Here is a 21,461-nt window from a genome sequence, read left to right as displayed (position 1 = left end):
CATCGAGGCAAACGTAAAATCTCATTTTGTATCTTTGGAAATCTGGTGAATTTAATAGACTAACAAAGTTTAAACACATTATTGTAAGTCAGTTACCTGCTGCCCTCTAGTGGCAAACACAGGAACTATGGCGTTCGAGGAGAAAAGGCCTGCAGAATGTTTTTTATTCCTACATCAAAAACAGCTGAGAGGAGTTTATTTATTTATTTATTTTTTAAAATCTATTTTTAGACTAGTTTGAGTGACAAAAACACGACCTTGTTTATTGTGAGAAATAAACAAGGACACATCGACACAACCAGGAGCTGTGAGCTATTTCAGGAAAACTATTCTGATCGTCTGTTTGGTGTAAATTGCAGCGTTTTTATACAGTTTATCACATATTGTCCAACTATTACACAATGAGAGAGGGTGTGTAGGGATCACCTAAGTATTCAACTAATCTTAAAAAAAGAAGTTAGAAGTCGGACTCACTTTGTAGTCGAATATATTTTCAGCTAGCGGATTAGAAGTGTATTTTATTTATTTTAACTCTTTATTTGGCTTATTAATCTGTTTTTGAACATCTTTAAACACGCTTTTGTTAGGTTTTACTTCATTTACTCCCTGCGCTCCTATGTTGTGTTTACACCGGAAGTCATTGGGCACGACTACTTCCTTAGCAACCAGCGTATCCCTGGCAACCACGCTACAGAGCAGGCAGGCGCCAGGCGGAATAATGGCGGTAATCGCTGCCAAAAAATCACTTTGGCAACAAGTGTGTGAAGGTAAGATGATAAAGTTACTTTTTTCGAAGCTTTTGTGAATTGACAACGGGCGTCAAATAAAAGCTGTGTTTTTGTTTAATGTGTTTTTGGAGAGTTTGAAGCTGAGCAGCCCAGTCCTCCCAGTACTCCCAGTGCTCTGTGGACTGATGGCAGCTCCAGTACACACTCCACAGCCAAGGTCTGCTTATCATTCAGCACATTCAACCCTGTATCTGATTAGTTTGGATGTTGTCACATCCTCTGGTATGATCAGCATGTGTTTCATTAGATGTTTGTGGGTCCTCTGAGAGAGTGTGACCGTCATCCTTCAGGCCAGAAGCACCTGTCAGCAGCATCACCTCCACAAGTACCTGAGCGTAAGATGAATGGACAACTACATGTACATTTCTCTGACATCCTGGTTCGTATATATGTATTGTATGAATGTGTGTTTGTGTCAGGTCCTGTCACACATTTTTTGGAGAGGAGAGTGTTTCCAGTGTTGTTGCCTGGACTGGAGGCTTTGCTGAAAGAAGCCGAGAAACACGACTGCTTCAAGGTCTGGAGACTGACTTAAAAAACTGGCCAAATCAACTTTGTCATTTGTTGAATTTTAATAATTTAAGTATATTTTGCTGATAATACGTCTGCATATTTACTTGAATGAATGCAGGAGTGAGTATCAGAATCTGAAATAATGTATTCATCCATGAGGCGGAAATCGAGTATGTCACAGTTGATATGAAGTACTTGACAGTGGTCAACAGTATAAATAAATGCAACAAACAGCAGTAAATATAGCATGTGATATGGCACAGAGAGAAAACTGGGTGAGTTGAGATATATAGGGTGCTGAGTACTTTTTCTTTTGTGTTGTAGAGTAAAATAACAGCGTTTAACCCGTGCGACTTCCTCACTGAGTGGCTCTACAAGTAAGAGCCCTCCCACACACACACACACACACACACACACACACTTGGCTGTATAGTGCTCCTCTCACCTAACCCCATCAATTCTCTCAAATGCTATATTTGGAGTGTTATGTGTGAAAAATTGTGTGTCATTTTTAAAAAAAAAAATTTTATCCTCTCTCTTTCAGCCACAACCCCTGCAGGCAAGGACAAGACATGGTGAAGTTTCATGACATCCCCTTTGTAAATGACTGGCTCAGCATGCAGTGAGTGTCAAACATACGTGCCACAGCTGGTACCTCCAAATGTATTGTTAGTTACAAAGTTAACTTATATTTGAAATTTGTCGTTGGCCTTTTGGCGTTTTGTGGAAACTGCTCTCCTGTGTCCAAAGTTTAAGGCAAAAATTAAAGGTGCAATATGTAAGAATTTAGCTTAAAACGTTCAAAAAATAACTAAAATGATAAAGACAGCTACAGTTATCAGCAGTTAGCGATCACTCTGGTGATATGCTGCCCCCTATTTGTTCGTATGAGTATCAATATCATGAAGGTGGCTAATTCTTACATATTGCACCTTTTAAGTACGAGGAAAATAGATGTGCAAAAGGTAGATTTAAATTATGTCAACACACAAATGTGAAGAGAAAAGTGCTATTTTTAAATGCAGATGACACATGGTTACGTTTTGTCTCTTGTCAACCTTCTTCTCTCTTTCTTTCTCTCTCCGTCTTCAGTCCGAGGCCTCCTCTCCCTCTGTTTCTGCTGTTGAGTGAGGATCAGGCTGCTCTGCTCATCCAGGCTTTCTGGAGGGGATACAAGGTACACAGGACATGACCGTGTTTGCTGTCTTTCTGTCAAAAGTATATTAAAGGACTAGGACTAGGAATGTGAACGGACACAACTGGAAAAAAAAAAAAATAGTTACACAGGTCTGACTAGATTATGAAATATGGAAAATTAATTTCAACATATTGACTCTAAAGTCAAAGAAAATTGGGTAAATTTCAAATTAAAAGCCTGGAAGAAAATAGAAAAACATTCTGATATCCTGGATGCATATTACTATTATTATTGATTTATTACAGAAGCCAAGAGCTGAAAAGAAAGAAGACATTTTTTTAATGCTAGTATCGAGATCATGAGTTGTCATTGTCTCAGGAAAACAAGCTGTTTTTATCTTGAAACAACAAGATGATCAACTCACATCATGAGACAACAAAAGATTGTTTTCTCTCATCACTTAAAATATTTATCACAGATCAGGAGTGCCATGCCAACATGAATAGATGTCATCTTGACTTCCATAGCATCTAATTTAAGATGATTATTATTGATCAATGCATCAGAGAGTGCTTCAATCTTACTTATTTATATACATAATTTATTATGCCATTAAAACACCCTCCAGTGTGATTTGTTTCTTTTCCACTTACCCGATGCCAGCTAGAACACTTCTGGTAATAAAACACTGGACAGTAACAAACCACTTGAACACTGTTACTTATGTAACTGCACAGTATGATATGAAAAAAACCTCATATCAAATCTTTAGAGAAAAACATTCTACCAACAGATTTATGTATCTGTTCAAACTGAAATTGATATGGATTGATCAGAAGTTGCTATATTTATTATTTACTGGAAAACTATTTACAGAAAAGCCTCACAATTGAGCTTTAGATCAATGTTTTTGATCATCATCAACTATTTGGGGAACAAGTCTTTTATAAACTTGAATGAGTCAACTTCAGTCAGATATTGACACATTTTACTTGGATGGCACTTGTATGAAGTCCATTATCTGCACTGGATACTCATTTCAGCAGAGTAATCCCTCACTAGGGGAAAAGTCATACAAGTTCATATGATTCACTGAGCAGCTTGTGTATGTCATGGTCCACTCTTATAAATCCCATGAAGTAGTTTTCTCGTGATAAATGATCTCCCTATCTCAACAAACCATCCTTTTGTTTTCTCAACATAACAAGATAAATGAACCCATTATCACAAGAAAACAACCTTTCTTATCAAGAGACAATGAAACTGGTGATCTCCAGAGAATGGCATTAAATAAAATAACTGCAAACACAGCCGTTCCCGGCTTCCGAGATTTAAGAAGTTACAGTACGGGGGGGAAAAATGGGATTTTGAAGTAGGAAGCGTGAAGGAACTTTGCAATTACCCCACACACCACAGTGAGCCTTCGCTGTGAGCCGGGATGTTTGGTTCTGTTAGGATACAATAGGCGCCCTCCTGCGTGTGCATCGGCCCACAGTGCGATCTTGTTGTATAATCCCATCCCGCTGAAAAGCCCCTCTACCCAGTGGGACTGCAATTTCATTCAGCAGCTTGATTATGTCATCAGTGATGCTGGGAGTTAATTCCTTTTTGTGTGGGCGTTGTGGTCTGAAGTGCTCTGTACTATGATAAAAATAGACATAAACACACACTACCAGAGGCAAACAGCAGCGATTTCTTCACACACAAATAAACCCAGTCTTGTGTGGTGTGGGGATCTAAGCAGGGGTCATGTGTTTGCCCTTTCTTTTTGTTTCTTATCCTTGTGAGAGGATTCAGCTTCAGTCTCGCTGCACAAACCATCGAGAGCAAAAGGTGCCAGCTGTGCTGTCATGTACAGTTACATCCTGTTCGACATGTGTTTTTGCATGTAGCTCATTTTGTGGATGCGTGCACGACAAGATTTGTTTAACGTGTGTGTGCGTGCACCCATGTTTGGACTGCTTATGCACCAGCAGGGGGCAACACCTCCTCTTCTTTTTCTGTTACAAGAAAAGATTTAATTGGCTTTGCTCACATGAGGTGGCAGCAGTGAGCCAGTTTCCTGTCACTCCTCACTGTGTTTACCCTGAACTCAGACAGGTTCAGTAGGGCCACTGATAGCACTGCAGCCCAGCACCCCGAGGGATTTAGAGGAAGAGAGACACCGCCAGAAAGAGACAGAGAATGGGAGGATGAAGCTCAGGCTTTGTTAGGTACATTTTCAGGAGGAAGAGGGATGTTGCCTTAGATCGGTGTTGGGGCGGGATGGAAGGAAAAAACAACCACTGCAACATCTGTAGTGGGTGAGAATAGGGAGAGATGAGGGAGGCTGTGAACGCTAAACAATCAGGGCCAGACAATGAGGGTTGGCCTCTCAGGATCATGACTTATTCAAGATACACGGGGTGGAGATATTTTGGGTATAGGCACTGAGGCAAAGTCCTGACAGGCGTTGTAGTGTGTCACGACTGCTGTTACCTCGACTCGAGAAAAACAGCAGTTAACAGCTCAGTGGGCAGCAGAGCAGCGAGGAGGACATCAGCACAAAACAAGCGATGCTCTGCAAAACTTCATTTGTGTCTGCTGGCGTGAGAACATGCATCTGCCGTCTGTTATTATAATAATAATAACAATAAAAGCCTCCCATTATGAATGTATTCTGACCAATCTAAAAATAACAAGCTCTATTTCAACACAAATGGTCTTAGTGTGAGATTTTTAAACACTTGAGAAGAGGGTTTAGACTGCAAGAATATAATAGGATTATGGGATTTTATAGAAACACCATTTGAGTTTTTGTGTGGTTTTTGACGACTTGTTGTAACGAATTGTAGATATCAAGACAATGCTTTGCAAATTATCGTGGTATCGAAATTGCAATCCTCTACCTTTATCAGTATACCCTGTTGTCTTCACCCCCTCTTTCCCCCTCACTCTTACACCCTCTGCTGTTATGTAACCTGCCTGACGCAGCGCTGACTGCAGAGGGAATGTGTGTTTTTGAGTGTGTTTTTTTTGTGTGTGTGTGTGTGTGTGTGTGTGTGTGTGTTTTGTCCGTAAGAGAGACAGACAGACTGAGAGCCAGGAGGACAGGAAGCATGAAGGGAGGGTATTTTTGTAGATTGGAGTTTCATCCCTCCATTATTAATATGTTTCATCAAAACATATTCAGGGCTGAGAAAGAGCAAGGATAGCGATAGTACATGCACACACACACGCACACATGCACACTAACACATCAATGACCCAGACAATGCGATTGTCTCTTGTTTCACTCATGTACAACTCTAAAGAGCTGATGGGTCTAAACATATTACATAATCTTCTTTAGACTGTGTGCCTTAGTCCAACTCTAATCCATTCATCCATGCCTGCTACTGTAATGCACACATATGTACATGCGCGCGCACACACACACACACACAAACACACGTCACTGATCGCTAAGACTTCTCAGGCTCTCAGGCCTAGTCAGCTGACTCGGAGTAATGTGGCTGCTGTGTAATAAATAGGGCATTACAATTAGGCTGTCAGTATTAGGGTTTGTGGTCAGGTAGAGAAGCAGGCTTTTATCATAATCATTTCACTGTCCACGGCAGATTTATTAACCCGTGTTTATTTACAGGGTGGTTGGCCTCGCCGTAGGGCAGCACTGACCTGTGTGTGTGTGTTTCTTTTAGAAAAACATTTTGAGAAATAAGCTTACTGGCGGAGGGTTATATGAGAAGATTGATACCACTCTCATGTCTGTCAAGTAAAAACAAACCAATATTTGGCAGCTGGTTAGCTTAGCTTAGCATAAAGGTTGGTAACAGAGAGAAACAATGCTGTCTGGCGGAGTTTAGGCAAGAAGGCTGATACCACTCTTAGGTCTATAGGGTAAAAACAAATCAACAGCTAGCAGCCAGTTAGCTTAGCTTAGCATGAAGACCCGAAACAGAGTGAAACAGCTATCCTAGCGCTTTACAAAAAACAAAACTTGTAAAGGGTTATGGGCTGACTACTGACTAGATGAGTCTCTTTTATTTTTGTACAGATTAAGCAAGCAAGATATGACATGTTAACTTATGAGCTTTAGAGATCCTGCAAGGTGGATTTTGCTACCTTTGAACTGACCTAGGCTAGCTGTTTTCCAGTCTTTCTAGTCTTTATGCTAAGCTAAGCTAACCGACTGCTGGCTCTAACTTCATTGTTACCATGCAGACATAAGAGCAGTGTCTATCATCTCATTTTATCCTCGACAGAAAAGCAAATAGGGGTTTTTCCGAGAATGTTGAAGTAGACCTTTAAAATCTTCAGTTTTTTTCCTCCTTCATGATCATTTCTGTGTTAAAACTTCTCACACACTTTATTCTCACTGGCATTTAGATCGTCTGAAAAGGATTAGATCTTGATGCAGAGATTTGATCTCTAAGAGTTACAATGTACAAAGAACGTTAAGTAAATAGGTTTTTTTTTAAATACAATTATATGGTAATCAGAAGAAAGTCCTCTTGAACTGGCAGGCCCAGTTATTGTCTAGAAGTGGGACACTGTGAGTACTGATTGTATTCTCCTTGACATAAACTAATAGAGCTGTTTGAAAGAATCTCACACACAGTCATACCCAGAGAGCTGTATAGTCAACAGCAGAACTAGGTCTGCTATTCCAGCTGAATGATCCGAGGGCAGCGATAGATGAATGCTTTGAATTGACGTTCATTGTTGACTCAGTGACGGGACATGTGCAGGGACACTCATGCGGAAAATATGTCACAGGCACTCAGGACATCCAGTAGCCGGTGGCCCTGCTTCATCCTCACTGTAGAGGCACGCTGTCCCAGAATCAGATGAACTGGTCAGGTAGTCCTGTGGTATTCTCTTTCATCTATATTATTTTACATTTAATGTACCTTTAAGTGTTCGTAGAAAGGACAATAAGGTCTCAGAGCAGCCACTTACTGCGCCTGAGTCAACAGAGGCATAAATCAGATCAGCTGGTTAAGCCTCGGTGGAAGCATCGGTCAACAAAAAGATGATGGATCGGTAGGTGGACGGAGTGTAGAGCAGGCTGTGTAGAGCAGGCCGCGTCTTTATGCAGCCTGTCAGCGAGGCTGGTGATGCGACTGCAGCCAGTTCCTCCAAACAGAAGCCATTGTGCTGCCGCAGAGTGTGAGAATTGGAGAGGAGCTCAGTCTCACAGGCCGCTTGAAAGGCTGTGCAGTGGGATTGAAGTGTGTGTGAGAAAGAGGGCACAGTGTGCACAGTTTGTGTCACTGTGTGGTCGTGCGCATTTTTGTTTGGAGAGTGGAGGGGGCTCTTTTTGTGCTGGTGGTGGTGTCGGCTTTGAGTTTTGGTGTTTTGTGTTTGCTTGTGGCTTTGTCAAATAATGCGTGAGAATGCATGCAAACCCTGCAATGTCTCACTAATTTTTCTAATCATTCTAATCCCTGCCCTCATGCATACACACAGCATGAGAGGACCGACTCGACCAGACATGGAAGGTTATGTACTGTATTATCACAGGTTCATTAATGATTTTTTAACGTTGAGAAGTAGATGAGGAAGAGCCTAATTTGCTGCGGTACATCAAGTACTAATGTACATGCGATCACACAAACACACAGAGTCCTTAATGCCCACAGTCCCAAACAATACCGAAGCCCTGCTAATCAGCTGTGCTGATGCACACAGACGGGCTTCAAAATGCTCACATGCACACACTCAACCCAGCTCTTTGTCTCCTGACATCACACAAACTGTCATCATCCTGCATGTGTATTCAAAAAGCCAGCTCTCCAAGAACTGAGACTTTGATTTTGTCTTTGTGTGCGACACATTCAGGCATTGCCTCAGGGGTCCGACGGCCGTCAAATATTAAATTGTAATTTAGCGTTGGCTGACAGAAACAAGAAGAACTGGAGGTTTAAGATTTCTGCAGGACGCCGATGGAAAGCGACACAGAGTAGAAAAGGACACGCAGACACAAATAGACAGGCACAAGCGACGGTGAGCAAACACAACAGACTCCAACCCCCCCTCTCCACCCCTCCTGACCCTCAGCCCTCATTTCCATTTCTATGCTTTGCTCCCATCAGCAGAGGGGCTGCTGCGGCACTGTGACACCCGCTAAATTAACTATTGGAGCCCGCTAGTCTTCGCCATTCCTCAACCCATCGCCAGGCTTATATAACAGGCCCACTTTCATACCGACTGCTAATAGCAACACTATTGTCGCCATTCAAGCAGGCACTCGGGAGGAACTTGGGTTCCAATGGAGAGGGAGGAGTAAGAGGAAAAAAAGAGTGGAGAGAATACAGAGGAGAAGAATGAAACACCAATGTGACGGAGAATGAGGAGAAAATGAGGTGATAAGATGGTGTCTGAGGTTGACTATGAGGAGAGGGAGACGCACATCTGGGTGCTGAAGGAGAAGAGAGAGAAGGCGAGGAAGGGGAAGGAGTTGTAGCAGGAGGAGGAGGAGATAAAGAAGGGAACGGGAGAGTGAGCTCTTCAGGGACCTTTTCTATTAATGTGAAACAGCAAGTCTGTTTAGTAATCTCTGAGGAAAGCCAGCAGCCCACACACAAACACACATAACAACCACAGGGGTTTCCTCCGAGAACAAAAGCGTAACTCATGCTAACCACAGACTGGACAGAGATTAGAATCAGACAGCTAATTGACATGAGTCTGCAGCCTATGTGGACACAAATGCACAAACACACTCAGTCTTACACTTTAACACTAACTTAAGTACTTACCCTCAACAGCTCAAAAGTGTGCTCAACTTTTACATAATCACTGAAGTTAAAGCTCCGATTAATAACTGACCACACGTTCAAGCTATGAAAATAATAATAAGGCTTATTTATGCAGCACTTAATAGGGGTGGGAATCACCAAGTAAGACACGCTACGATATCATCTAAGATACATCACATTCCCTGTGTAACTGAAGAAGAAAAAATTCAATGAAATCATTCACAAAAAAGCACATAGAGGGTTAGATTAGTTCCTTGTTAACACACATACAACCACACACGGACTGCAACCTGTCCATGTCCGCGTGCTTCATCTTTAAAATAGCCATAAACTAGCAAAAGGCCGAACTGTCCGAAAGTACAAAAGTTCTGGAAGTCAAATGTTTAAAGAACGGACACGACAATCTGTGATCGAACTGTGTAAATAAAGTTTAAAGAAGTCATGAAGCAGGGACTCTGGGAAGTCAAATTGGCAGAGGAATCTTTATAGAGCGCCTGCTTGTTTGAATAAAAATACTGATATTTGGCACTCAGGCTGCAACTAATGACTATTTTCATTGTGTGATGTCACATTCGCTGTGGTCTGTAGCAAACAAACATGTATTCTTACATCTGGAGTTGTAGACCAGGGCATCTTTGCAGCACTACAGTACGTCCTTATAATGCTGTCTTGTCACACATTTTACCCTAAAAGTGACGTATTATGCTAATCATTTTATTTTGGGTTACTACTAGAATAGGTTTACATGCTGTAGCGCTCAAAAACTGCATCAGTCTTCTCATACTGTCCAGTGCTGCAGCGCTGTATTCCCCCTCCGTCTGAAACGCTCCTGTCTCTTTAAGGTCCCCCCTCCTGAATACCCAGTCTGCTCTGATTGGTCAGCTCACACATGCCTGAGCCAGCAATGCTAACAACAACAGAGCAGCTGTGCTAAATTATTTGCCAAACTAGCCGCACAAGGCATAAATTATGCAAATGTGGGACATGGTGATGTAGTGTGATGTCACAGAATTAAATGCGGGATTACTGACGAGGCGTTTCAGGAGCAGTGTTGTCTGTGGGAGAGAGGGGCCTCTGTTGGTGCAGACTTTGGGCTATAAACTTGGAAGACCTTTTACATGCAAAAGAAACTTTATAAAACAGAGAGAGAAAGGAAAAAAAGGAAAAGGCATGATGGGTCTTTTTTAATCAAATAATTGCAGCTTCTTGCAATTTAGATATTGCACATTTGGTTGTAGGTTGTGATTCCTCCAACCGCAGTGATTTAGCTATTTGGCCTCTCTAGACAACGCTGGCAGCTTACTTGTACTGATTAGCTTGCAGCTTAATTAAGTTATTGATAATGTTTGCTAATGTGAGTGTATGCATGTGCTGCCTTGGCACGTGTGCTGTGTGTGCCTGTGTTACAGATCAGGGCACGCCCAGATGTGCAGGAGCTGCGCCAGTGGCAGAGAGAGCTGAGAGAGAACCGTGACATTACCAAAACTGTCGAACACTTCTGGGCCCAACAAGAGAGCCGAGGTGAGAGCACACACACTGACACACACACACACACACACACAGTCACATTCACATGGTATCACTGAATGCCAGGCCTCAGGCTCACTGGCAACACAATACCATTGATCTTGAATTTTCTCCTGCGGCCGACAGCAGCTGCTGATAAGCAGGCAGGACGCCAGCACATCCACACAAACAAGCGACAGTGCAACAATGTCAAACCGTGCAGTAATATACACACCAATATACACATACACATTTATCAACCGTTGCACCGCACAGTCTCACACACACACAAATCCACAGCAGAGATACAGTATTCATCCCAAGAAGGCTTTGAAGTTAAAGCAGAGAGATGAGGATTGAGAGAGCAGTGACAGAGAGAGAGAATGAGGGCAGAGACAGAGAACGACAAAGAGACAGGGAGAGTGAGTAAGGAGAGAGAGAGAGAGAAGATTACAAGTGAAGGAGGGAAAGAAAATGTCCGCAGGGCTCAGGGTGCGTTTGTGTGACAGAGATAGAGCAGAGGACGGAGACTGGGGATACATGTGACGAGCGAAGACGGATAGAAGTTTGAAATGATGAAATGTCTGTGTCGCTGTGTGTGTGTACTGTGCACACATGAAGGACAGAGCAGAGCAGCTGAGAATGCAGGCCCATGTCCAGTGTGACTGACTGGCATTAGAGCTCGAGGAGAGTGACGAAACTTTGCCCTTGAACACATGAACACCCACCACTGTACAAGTGATTTCAAACCAGCATACAGTTACAGGAGGGTATGTAAAAAGATTGGGAAAGTTCAACTAATTTGAAAAATATACAAAATTTTATTTAAAAAGTCTGTCCAAGGGTCCACCACTTTGGTCCAGACTTGAATATCTAACTATTGAATGGATTATAGTGAAATCCATTGCAGATATCCATTGTGCCTGGAGGTTGAAGCCTCATCAATCAATCAATCAATCAATCAAACTTTATTTATATAGCACCTTTCAAAATAATCAAAATGCAATCCAAAGTGCTTTGTAAGTGATTGAAAAAGAAAAAACATGGTATGAAAACAGGTTTAGAGACTAATGCACACCAATTTCAAAAAAATTAAAGTCTAAAATAATAAAAGATAAAAACAAGCAATAAAAATAATGATAGAAATAAAATATTGCACGTAAAAATATTTTATCGTGGCTTTTATGATCTGTTAACTTTTAAACTAGCGCCACCAGCAGGTCAGATTTTTTATTTGTCCACTACTGTGACAGCATGCTAACATGCTCGTCATGCTAAGCTAAAGTGATGAACATGGTAAACATTATACCTGATAAACATCATTATATTAGCAGCGTCACTGTGACCATGTTGTCTTCAACAGGGCGTTCCAGACCCCGAGAGGGTCCCTAAGGAGTTGATATTATTTTGAAAGTTATTTTTTCTTCAAAAATGTAAATTACATTGTCATAACAGCAGGTTAGGCGTATGTGGAGGAAGCTCGTTATGTAGCAAAACCAATGGCACTGAACAATATCGCAACCAGGTGCAGCCAGGTGCAGTTACAAGTTTGTACAAAACAACATGTAAAAAATGTAGTATTTAATACTTAGTGTAAACAATTTTGTTTGTGGTTCGGTTTTTAGAGCATTTTTACTGAAACATCTGCCTGCTCCAACCAAAAAACAACACCATGAGAGCGGTGACAGTGAACTAACGCAGAGAATTTGTGGGCCAGAAAACTGAAGCAGTGGTGATGTGATCCATCCATCCACATATTTTGATCATATAGGCCACTTTAAATTAATATGCATAAAGATGATGACAAACACACACACTTTAACTTGAACACTAACGCCAGGTGTCACAGTATCTGTGTTTTTGTGGCTCCCAACAATGACACCATCATAAACACAGGTTTCTTCCACACTGACACATTCCACACAACAAAGGCGCCACCGCGGCCGTGGTGGGCTGACGAACATTCTTCTACAGCCGCACTGTGCTGCTGCTAACTGATGCTACTGCTAACACACCACTACTGCTGACCTGTCATTCCAGCAGGGGTACGGTGTGTGTGTGTGTGTGTGTGTGTGTGTACAAGAAAGTCAGACAGCCCAGACTGTCCTAAATGGAAGCCATTTTCTGACCTGAAATGGATGAGACTGAGAAATGTGTGAGCTGGAGGCAGGCAGGAAGGGAGGAAGGGAGGGAGGGAGGGGAAGAGATTGATGCTGAAGTTGCAGTTTGTTTGCTGATTTTGCCTGTTGTTGTTTTGGATGTAACGAAGCAAGCACTGCCCTCCAGCGCTGCCGGATAAATGACCCGTGTTTGGGACTGTGGGCGAGAGAGGGTGAGCTGGAGAGAGACATTATTTAGGGAAGCCCCTCCCTACCGTATACACGCTCTTTAAAGTCGATCCAACAGCTGCGCTCATCTCATTTGACCCGAGGAGACCAGCATGCGATACCTCGTCTGCCGTTTTCACAGTCTGAAATCAGAATTAGTCAGAGACGGAGAGAAAAACAAAAGAGCAAAGTAACCCAGAGAGCAGACACAGGATGATATGTGAGGGTCAGAAGGTCACGGCTCATTGGACAGGTGCAGCTCTCAACAGCTCGTGAATCACCACATGACTGTCCTTGACTGGAGCCTGACATGTTGGATGTTTACAATAACAGAGTTAGCCAGGGAAAACACTTATCCTCCTAATGGTAATAATAGTATAAAAATCAGAGGTACTAAGGAGCTATCACCGGTCTCCTTGATTACAAATAATTGGTATCGGTATCGGCCCTGAAAAAAACATATCAGCCGATCCCTAGTATCCGTGCAGGATTTGAAGTGTTGTCACGATACTTCGATTAAAATTCCTGGAAAAACATTGACATTAATAAAAGATAATTATAACAAGGCTATAGCATGAAAATGTGCTAAAATGTTTCCTGGCTAATGGAGAACAGCAGAATGGGTGTAGTAAACATTAAATGTCACACTTTACTACAGAAAATCAGTTATGGAACTGTTTCAAATTCAGAATAGATGTTATCGATGCACCTCTAAGAGTCTAAAACTGTAGTTAGTGCTTGAAATCCACACTTAAAGGTGCAATATTGTAAGAATATTAGTTAGTAGTTGAGTATGAATTTGACAGGTGGCTAATTCTGACATACTGCACCTTTTAAAACCACAGTTGCAGTCATTAGAGTGCAAGTAAAGCAAAACAACTTTTAGTCCCTTCACTGAGAATCCATCTGTGGCTCTTGCTGTGGTATATTGTAACAGTGTATTCATCACAGCTTCACTTCCATAATGTTGGAGCTACTGCCTTTTACTGGCAGAGAACAAAAGGCCTCCACAATAGCTTTGCAGCTGTCACAGAGAGAAAGTGTCAGCAACCGGCTGATTCATGGTGTGTTTAACAGGTTCACTGTTTTTAAAACACAGGCCTCATTAAAATGTTGTTTCCTGTCAACTGTCATTGGGAATAGCACAAGTTCATTAATATCTTATTATGTGAAATTAATTGGACAATTGTTTCAGGTCTTTCACGTCCTGCTCCAGTCAAAAATGTGTTTTTTCTTCTTGTTCCTACAGTTGAATGTCTGAGCTTCACGCTGTGGAATGATGTATATGCAGAGTTTCACACCAGAAGGCTGTTTTCACATTCATTGCTGAAAGTGTACATTTTCTCTGAGCTCAGTGAAAATCTAATTTTAAGAGACGGGCCTATGAGCATGATTTGTGACATCACTTATAGTTTGGGAGCCAATCCTGTTCCAATATTCAGCATACACAGGTGTGATGTGGAAACTTGAAGCCTCCAGCACACAAACAATGAGAATGGACTTTACAGTGAAATAGGAGACATCTTGTGTCGTGCAGTTAAACTTGTGAGATGAAAAATATGTATTAGGAGTGTCACAGTCAGAAGTGCAGTGTTTTATATAAATCTTAAAACCTGAATATTGTACTTAGTAATAATTAGAAATCCCTCCTTTACATATATAAAGTAGCCTTGGAGAAAGTTTGCTCTGTAAGGTTTCACTGATATTTCTCGTTGCAACATTTGTGCTAGGAACAGGAAGTTTTGCAGAATAAAGTCTTTAAAACCTGACAGAAAAGAAGCCTTGTTGGCAGTTTTTGTTACAACATTTTCAGGATCTGTGAGCTTTAAATCTTTAAACAGGAGATTTCTTTCTGCTTTTTGAAGGCAGCAAACTGTTGTGTGTGCAGAGCGCAGCTCATTGTCGAGGTCTGCTGTGCACATATATAAAACATTTATCATGCTCCTCTTGAAACAAAAATGAACCCGTTCGTGTTAAAGATGCAGCTCTCGTTTGTCTCCAGTGGGCTCGGCCATGACAGATCTTCCAGAAAGCCCCCTGCCCGGCGACTCAGATGTGTCCATCCAGGTAGTTTCCCCCACTCCCCAGAGCACCGTGGTCCACACTCCCACCAGCCAGATGACCCCGGAGGGCGGTGAGTGGCTGACCCCGAGCCTGCGCAGCGTGGAGAAAATGGCCTCCACATTATCATCAGTGACTGATTTCTTGGCTGTATCCGAGCCTGGTGACAAATCCCTGACTGCAGTGTCTCCGTCTTTACTGGGAAGTCCAAACCTGAGCTAGACTGGTGGTGCTATGAACTGATATCATTAACCCTGTGTACAAGGTTTCTCTGGTGTTTAACGGCTATTAAACTCTGTTCGGTTGATTTCAGACTGACCAAAGCAATCAGTCAAACAAGCCATTAAAAACGCCTGTAACCAATTGGGTATGGCCAGGCAGGGATTTATGGTCTGAGATCCATGTCTAATTAGCTGATTGCTTTCATTGCCTTATTGATGGATCACCTTCCTTCACGTGTCTCACCCGACAAATGAACAGCATATCGTACGGTTCACATATTTTACTACCCCGCGTAACACACTTAATATTTCCTCTCAGCACCTCTGGCTGATAGCCTCACTGGAAGATAACTGAATCGTATTTCCTTGCCTTGTCAGTTTCTTTTTGCTCAGCAATACACATGACTCCACAAAAGAAGTTATAGCATTTCCATTCAAGCCAGGGAACTGAGGCCAGGGTGAACGGTGCAGAGCAGCACTTTCTATCCTGTTTATCAGAACAGGAAATTACCCTGTCAGGGAAACGGAAAGTAAAAAAAAATAAAAAGTTGAAAAACATCATTGAGATCACTGGTGGGTGAATGACAACTATCTTGTGTCCAAAGCTCCTGTGCTAGCCATATGCCATCATATAAACCATATAAACACGAATAAACGCTCCTCCGGTGTCCGGACCGCTAGCTGCACGGCTAACTGAGCTATCTAGCTAACAGTGGCTACAGAGGGCAGTGGTTAGAGGATGTTCTAGTGATGTGCTGCCTCATATTTGTTTTGACTGAATTCGACCAGATGCCAGTTCTTAAATATTGCACCTATATAGGAGCACTATGTAGTTTTGGGAAAGAAATCCAAAAACTCAAAAAGGTGATATTTACATTATTGAAATGGTAATAAAACAACATCTTTTTTCCATAACTGAATAAACAAGCTGTTCTCAGAGGAAAATAAGGTTCCCAGAACACTGTTTGAAGCTAGAAGGGTGGCAGGGTCCACCAAATACAAACAAAGTAAAACAGCATGAAGTTGTTGTTTCCACAAGACAGAATGTTTCTGTTTTGAAATATAGTTTGGGTGTGTTGCACAATCTACCCAAATTGAAGACATTTTCTATCGCGTCTGCCGACTCTGGCACCTTCAGTCTTCCTTTTTGCAGCTGGTAGAGATCAAACAACTTAAATGTCACTTATCAGCCTTGGAAAGTTCAATTTGCAAAAATATTCGGGATAAAAAAGACTGCTCATCTCACTCTGCACTTCTTTGCTGTCCTTCATGCAAACTTAAAAGACGGGTTACGACTGACTTCTCCTGACTGAATGTCAATTAAACCGAGAGAATAAAGTGCACTCCTGGCATTTTTCCATCACTACTTGAACTGCGTACCTGAGAGGATACTTCTGGTTTCCCCTCCAGTGTCTCTGCAGCGGTCTAGTGATGGACGGCTTTCTTGACCAACCCAGTCACTGATGCACACCGCCTCACAGCGAGGCATGACGAGGGTCATGTATCTCCCTTTGCAGGTATGTGGATGCCTGGGAGACAGCTGCCACTGTGTAAGGTGATAAAACAGCCCATTTCATTCTGGGGATATCTGATAGTGCAGCCAGCTCCACAGAGTCTGGCAGCACTGGGCCCGACTGAAACTGGATCGCACAGCAGCAGGAGGGAGTGGGCACCGGGCTAAAAAACAACTGGCTCTGGGCTGAGATTATCAGATGAAGGTGGAAGTCTAGAATACGACTCAGACCCTGAGTTTTGACCGTGTAGTGCGATTATAAGCTTCACTTAACAATATGGTCTTTGATGTAAACATTCTGCCAAACGCCTGAGACATGTAGGATGCAGTAGGCCTAAATTAAAGGAAGTGTTCTCTATTTTTAGAGAGCAAAAAAAAAAAAAGCAAAGAATGAAGTCTGTGAGCTTCATATTCCTAAAAATAAAAACCCAGTAGAACAGATTCATGACCTCTGGATTGAAGGGAAAAGACACAGTTGGATTCTTACATAAAACCAAAAAATGTGTTTCATAAAACACTCGGTGACCTGTAGAACAGCAAACCTGCAGTACCGGTAACTGATTTCTTTGCCATCAGACAAATAACAAACACAACATTCATATACCATCATATTTTAAACTTTTAGCTCTGTTTTTGATCTCTACCTCCTCTATTGCTCCACTATGTTCACCAGCTAGTTGTGCCTGTTTGGTACAGAGCAGGAAGCGTATAGTGGGTTTTTAGGTGAAAGTGACGCAGTGAGACTTGCGAGGGTGAACCAAAATGTTACAGTTGCTGACTGGCAACCCATTTCACATTTTCCAATTGTCATTTCATTCATTTTTCTTAGTGAGAGAAAATCAAAACCACTTTAATGTCCATCTGGTAAATTTTAAGATACCACAAGCAACTTAAATCAAAGACTAGAATCAGGGCGAAGCAGTTCACCAGGCTCTGTCCAAAGATAAAAGGAAATCTGCCTACAAGCACCTCTAAAGCTCACTGATTAAAGCACTGTATCTCTTTTAATTAGTCATATCCATAGAAAAACAGTTGTTACACAGTTAAGCCGTCTCCACTGTTTCCTATCTTTGTGCTGAGCTAAACGACGCTGCTCATGGTGGCTTAATATTTACTAAACATTTATCTAAATGCATATTCTTTTAAAGGATAAGTTCACCCAAAAATGAAAATGTACTTATTATTTACTCAACCCCATCCTGACGGGAAGTCTGGTAAAGTCCCCAAAACATTTCTGGAGCTTCACAGCAAAACAGTGTTGCAGCATTCTACTAAACAACTGATGTTGATGGGACTTGAAAAGAAAATCATGAAATGGCTCCATAAAGCTCATCCAGCATAATTTAAGTCTCCAGAAGCATCAAGATCCCAAATCGTTCTGAAAAGACGTTATTTTACACCCTTTTAACAGCTAAAAGTTTTGTTTTATTTATTTTTTTGCCTTTTTGTCATTTCACCCCGAGCCCAGGCTGAAGTGGGTGCATGAGGTTGACATGTCAATGGTTTAAGTATTGTTTTTCAAAACAATTTGGGATCTCCAGGCTTTTGGAAACTTAAATCGTGCTGGCACGCTGTATGGAGCATTTTCTATTTCTGTTTCTTTTCTTTTCTTTTCAGTTTTTAAGCAAGTCCCAATCTATTCAGTTTTGCAATGCTGCTTTGCTGTGAAGCTCCTGAAATGGTTTGTGGACTGCAGAGCTAAACCTTTCCATCAGCACGAGGCTGAGAAGATAATGACTGAATTTTCCCTTTTTGGGGGAACTTATCCTTTAAGGCAGTGGTTCTCCCCCTTCAGAAGCTAAAAAAAACAATCACACACCCTTCATTTCACAGTTTTGGAGAGGGGAAGCAACTACTAACAGAGGATCCAAGTTGAATGTGTGTGAAAGAAAATGTCAGCAAACTCTTGTTTATTTTCATTCCATAACTCAAATTTGTTCAACTTAGTTTACCCCCAGTTTCAGAACCACTGCCTTGAGGATTCAACTATTATTTTGGTTTCAAAATAACAAAGGACTTTAGCTCAGATTTCTTGAAATTCAGGGGGATTTTGACTAAAAACCAACAAACACACAGACGCAGTGTCTCCATTACATATTTTATCCAACACAGAGCACTAATAAGTTTACTGATCGAATGTAAGACGCCCCTCTTGGTACATTACTTGACCTATAATCACTAATTATAGGGATCCTTATCAAGAATGTATATATTGTGCATTTCAGTTAAAAAACACTGATATAAACTCGCAAATATCTTTATCGTCGTTGACCTAAAAAATTAACTCAGGCTCTTCAGAATAAAAAAAAAAAAACACCACATCCAATTAAAAGTTAACTACAAACATGACACTTTTATTGAACTTTTTTTTCCTGATTCAGTTACAGAAACAAGAGAGTTAACTGTTTTTTTCTTTTCTTTTTCTAATCAGGGGAATAAAGTTCTATACATAGGCATGCTGCGTCACTGCACAGTCACAGCTGTGAAAACCAATATCACCCCTGTCAGCTGCCCCGCTGGAACAGTCTGAAGGCAAGACAAATCAGGAGAGGACAGGCAAGGACATGTCAAACCCGGGGAGGATGGGTGTTCAGTGGGCTGCCCAGGGATGACAAACTTAACATATAGAAGTTTTGTGCAAAATTTCACCACAGTCTATTTGATTTTTAAACACAGAGACGACATCAGTCAGAAGATTCTCTTTTTTTTCCCCTCCAGTCATCAAACCAACAGATGAAGTTATTATTAGGTCCAGTGATGATGGCATTTTGTTTCACACTATTTCGGACCATTCCCCCCCCCCTGCCGACGTTTAATCTCTTTGCTTCTCAAGAGCCAGCTCTCTTTTTGTGTTTAAGAAAGCACAGACATTAAGTGTGTCATCTGATATACACGGAAATTATGATTGCTGTCACATGACCCTTACATAAATAGAGTTAGTATTCAAAAGTACGTCTGAGAAAGGTCTTACATGTAGAAATGGTGATAAGCATGCACAGATAGGTAGTCGACAAGTGCAAAATCTACAAAGTCACATGTTATTGTTCTTTTTTTTCCCCCAACATTGAGTGAATTCATCACAAGAACTGAAACCTCCCCCCTCGCCTCTGAGTGTTGACACTCGCAGAGCTTCGTCTCGTTGCTGCTGACCATCCAGAACCCTGAAGACGGTTCTTCTTCGTGGGCTACGACGCACTGATCCCGTAGCCCGTTTCTGACCAGGGTCGGCCCAAACAGAGCCTGGCATAGCAGGACACGCTCTCTTTGGGCATGCTGGTACCAGTCCTATTTTAGAATAGCCAGTGGGTAAGATATAAACACACAGCAGAGTCAAGGGTTGACCCTTAGTCTTTTCTTAGTCGAAGGTTTTTGTAAGACCAAGGGTCACCAACATGACTGCTGGAGGGCTTGGAGTGAATTTTTTCAGCCCTCCCTGCTCTGTTTTTTCCATAAGTATCACTAAAGTATCACAGATTAATCTTTGTTTACAGCATGAAGTGCCAAAAGTTATTCACAGCCATTGTCATTTTTCTGAAAAAATAAAAATAATTTGTATCCCCGTAACTGTTACAGCAAAGAGTGGACCCCTGTCTTGAGCGAGAATACTGCGCAGGAGGTACAACAGACGTAAATCAACTTATATAATTTCCTTGAACATTAATCAAACAAGAAAAAAATAAAATAAAAGCATATCTAGTATTGGCAAACAGTTCCAAAATACTAGTTTTTAAAAAAAATAAAAGACACCAGCGAGAGAAAAATAAAAGCATAATGGTAACGACAAGCAAATGTATGAGCGCAAAGCAAACCAGTTAAAATAAAATAAAAAAATCCCCAGATAAAAACAGTTTGCAGTGGTCAGTCATGTGATACTGGTGTCTAAACTCAGCCTACAGTTAAAAAAAAAAAACAAAGTAAAGAAGCGAGCAAAGCTTTACAGCACTACTATGTACACAGCTTCTCGGGTGAAGAGAGAGCTGGTGTCACGATGACGGGAGAAGGGTGTGAAACGGAGACTCCAGTGAAACGAGAGTCCTTCTTGGCACGGAGACTTGACCTGTGGCCGACCGCAGAGAGACGGGAGGTGGATGAAGAGGAAGAGGAGGAGGGAGGGAGGGAGAGACGCTTCACCAGATGAAGAACCACATAGAGCAGAGCAGCATGGGCCGCCCCCACATCACACACACCAACACACACACAGACCAGGGAGCCATTTTCTCACACCGACTGAGGGGATTTCACTATCTCATAGCCCGCCTCTCGCTATCTCCTTCCCATCCATTTGATCTCCCTCTTTCCACCTTGCACTGTAAATCTGATCGCTCCAAGGCTCTAGGATATCTCCACACGGCTCTATATATAGCCTGTCACTCACATTTCCACTACTGTATCTGCATCCGTGTTGTTCCTGTGGTTCCTCGCCGGGAGGCCGTGTGGAGGAATATTTTAGCACCAGAAAGCAACCTTGACTTCGAGTTCAACTCCCGACACTCATAAAATCACAACAGTCACGTACGCACGCACACATAGAACACAGATAGAGGAACCAAGAACGGCAGACCATTTCATTTCCTCGCTCCGTTTCCTGCTGATATAAAGTGACAGTTTCTCCTGGCTGGTTCAAACCGCCAGTGGCCACCGGAGATGTGGG

General features: G+C 41.9%; 1 protein-coding gene across 1 annotated transcript; it reads left to right on the top strand.

Moving 5' to 3' along the window:
• Positions 1-715: 715 nt before the first annotated feature.
• On the top strand, positions 716-15,679 carry iqck (IQ motif containing K). Its single transcript, XM_073495232.1, has 9 exons — positions 716-767; positions 860-945; positions 1,036-1,123; positions 1,208-1,305; positions 1,626-1,678; positions 1,846-1,923; positions 2,394-2,478; positions 10,592-10,703; positions 15,018-15,679. The coding sequence occupies exons 1-9, from the start codon at positions 719-721 to the stop codon at positions 15,296-15,298; spliced, it is 930 nt and encodes a 309-aa protein (XP_073351333.1). The 5' UTR covers positions 716-718; the 3' UTR covers positions 15,299-15,679.
• Positions 15,680-21,461: the final 5,782 nt, after the last annotated feature.

The sequence above is a fragment of the Pagrus major genome, chromosome 23 (genome assembly GCF_040436345.1).
Source record: "Pagrus major chromosome 23, Pma_NU_1.0".
Classification (NCBI taxonomy): domain Eukaryota; kingdom Metazoa; phylum Chordata; class Actinopteri; order Spariformes; family Sparidae; genus Pagrus; species Pagrus major.
The sequence above is the reverse complement of the archived record's forward strand: the minus strand, read 5'-3'. Positions and strand labels throughout refer to the sequence as shown.

Bases quoted from the DNA above. Each gene is read 5' to 3' on its own strand.
- iqck (XM_073495232.1), top strand. From the start codon at position 719: ATGGCGGTAATCGCTGCCAAAAAATCACTTTGGCAACAAGTGTGTGAA. The intron at 1,306-1,625 runs GTCTGGAGACTG...TTTGTGTTGTAG, and splicing joins AGAAACACGACTGCTTCAAG to AGTAAAATAACAGCGTTTAA. The intron at 2,479-10,591 runs GTACACAGGACA...CCTGTGTTACAG, and splicing joins CTTTCTGGAGGGGATACAAG to ATCAGGGCACGCCCAGATGT.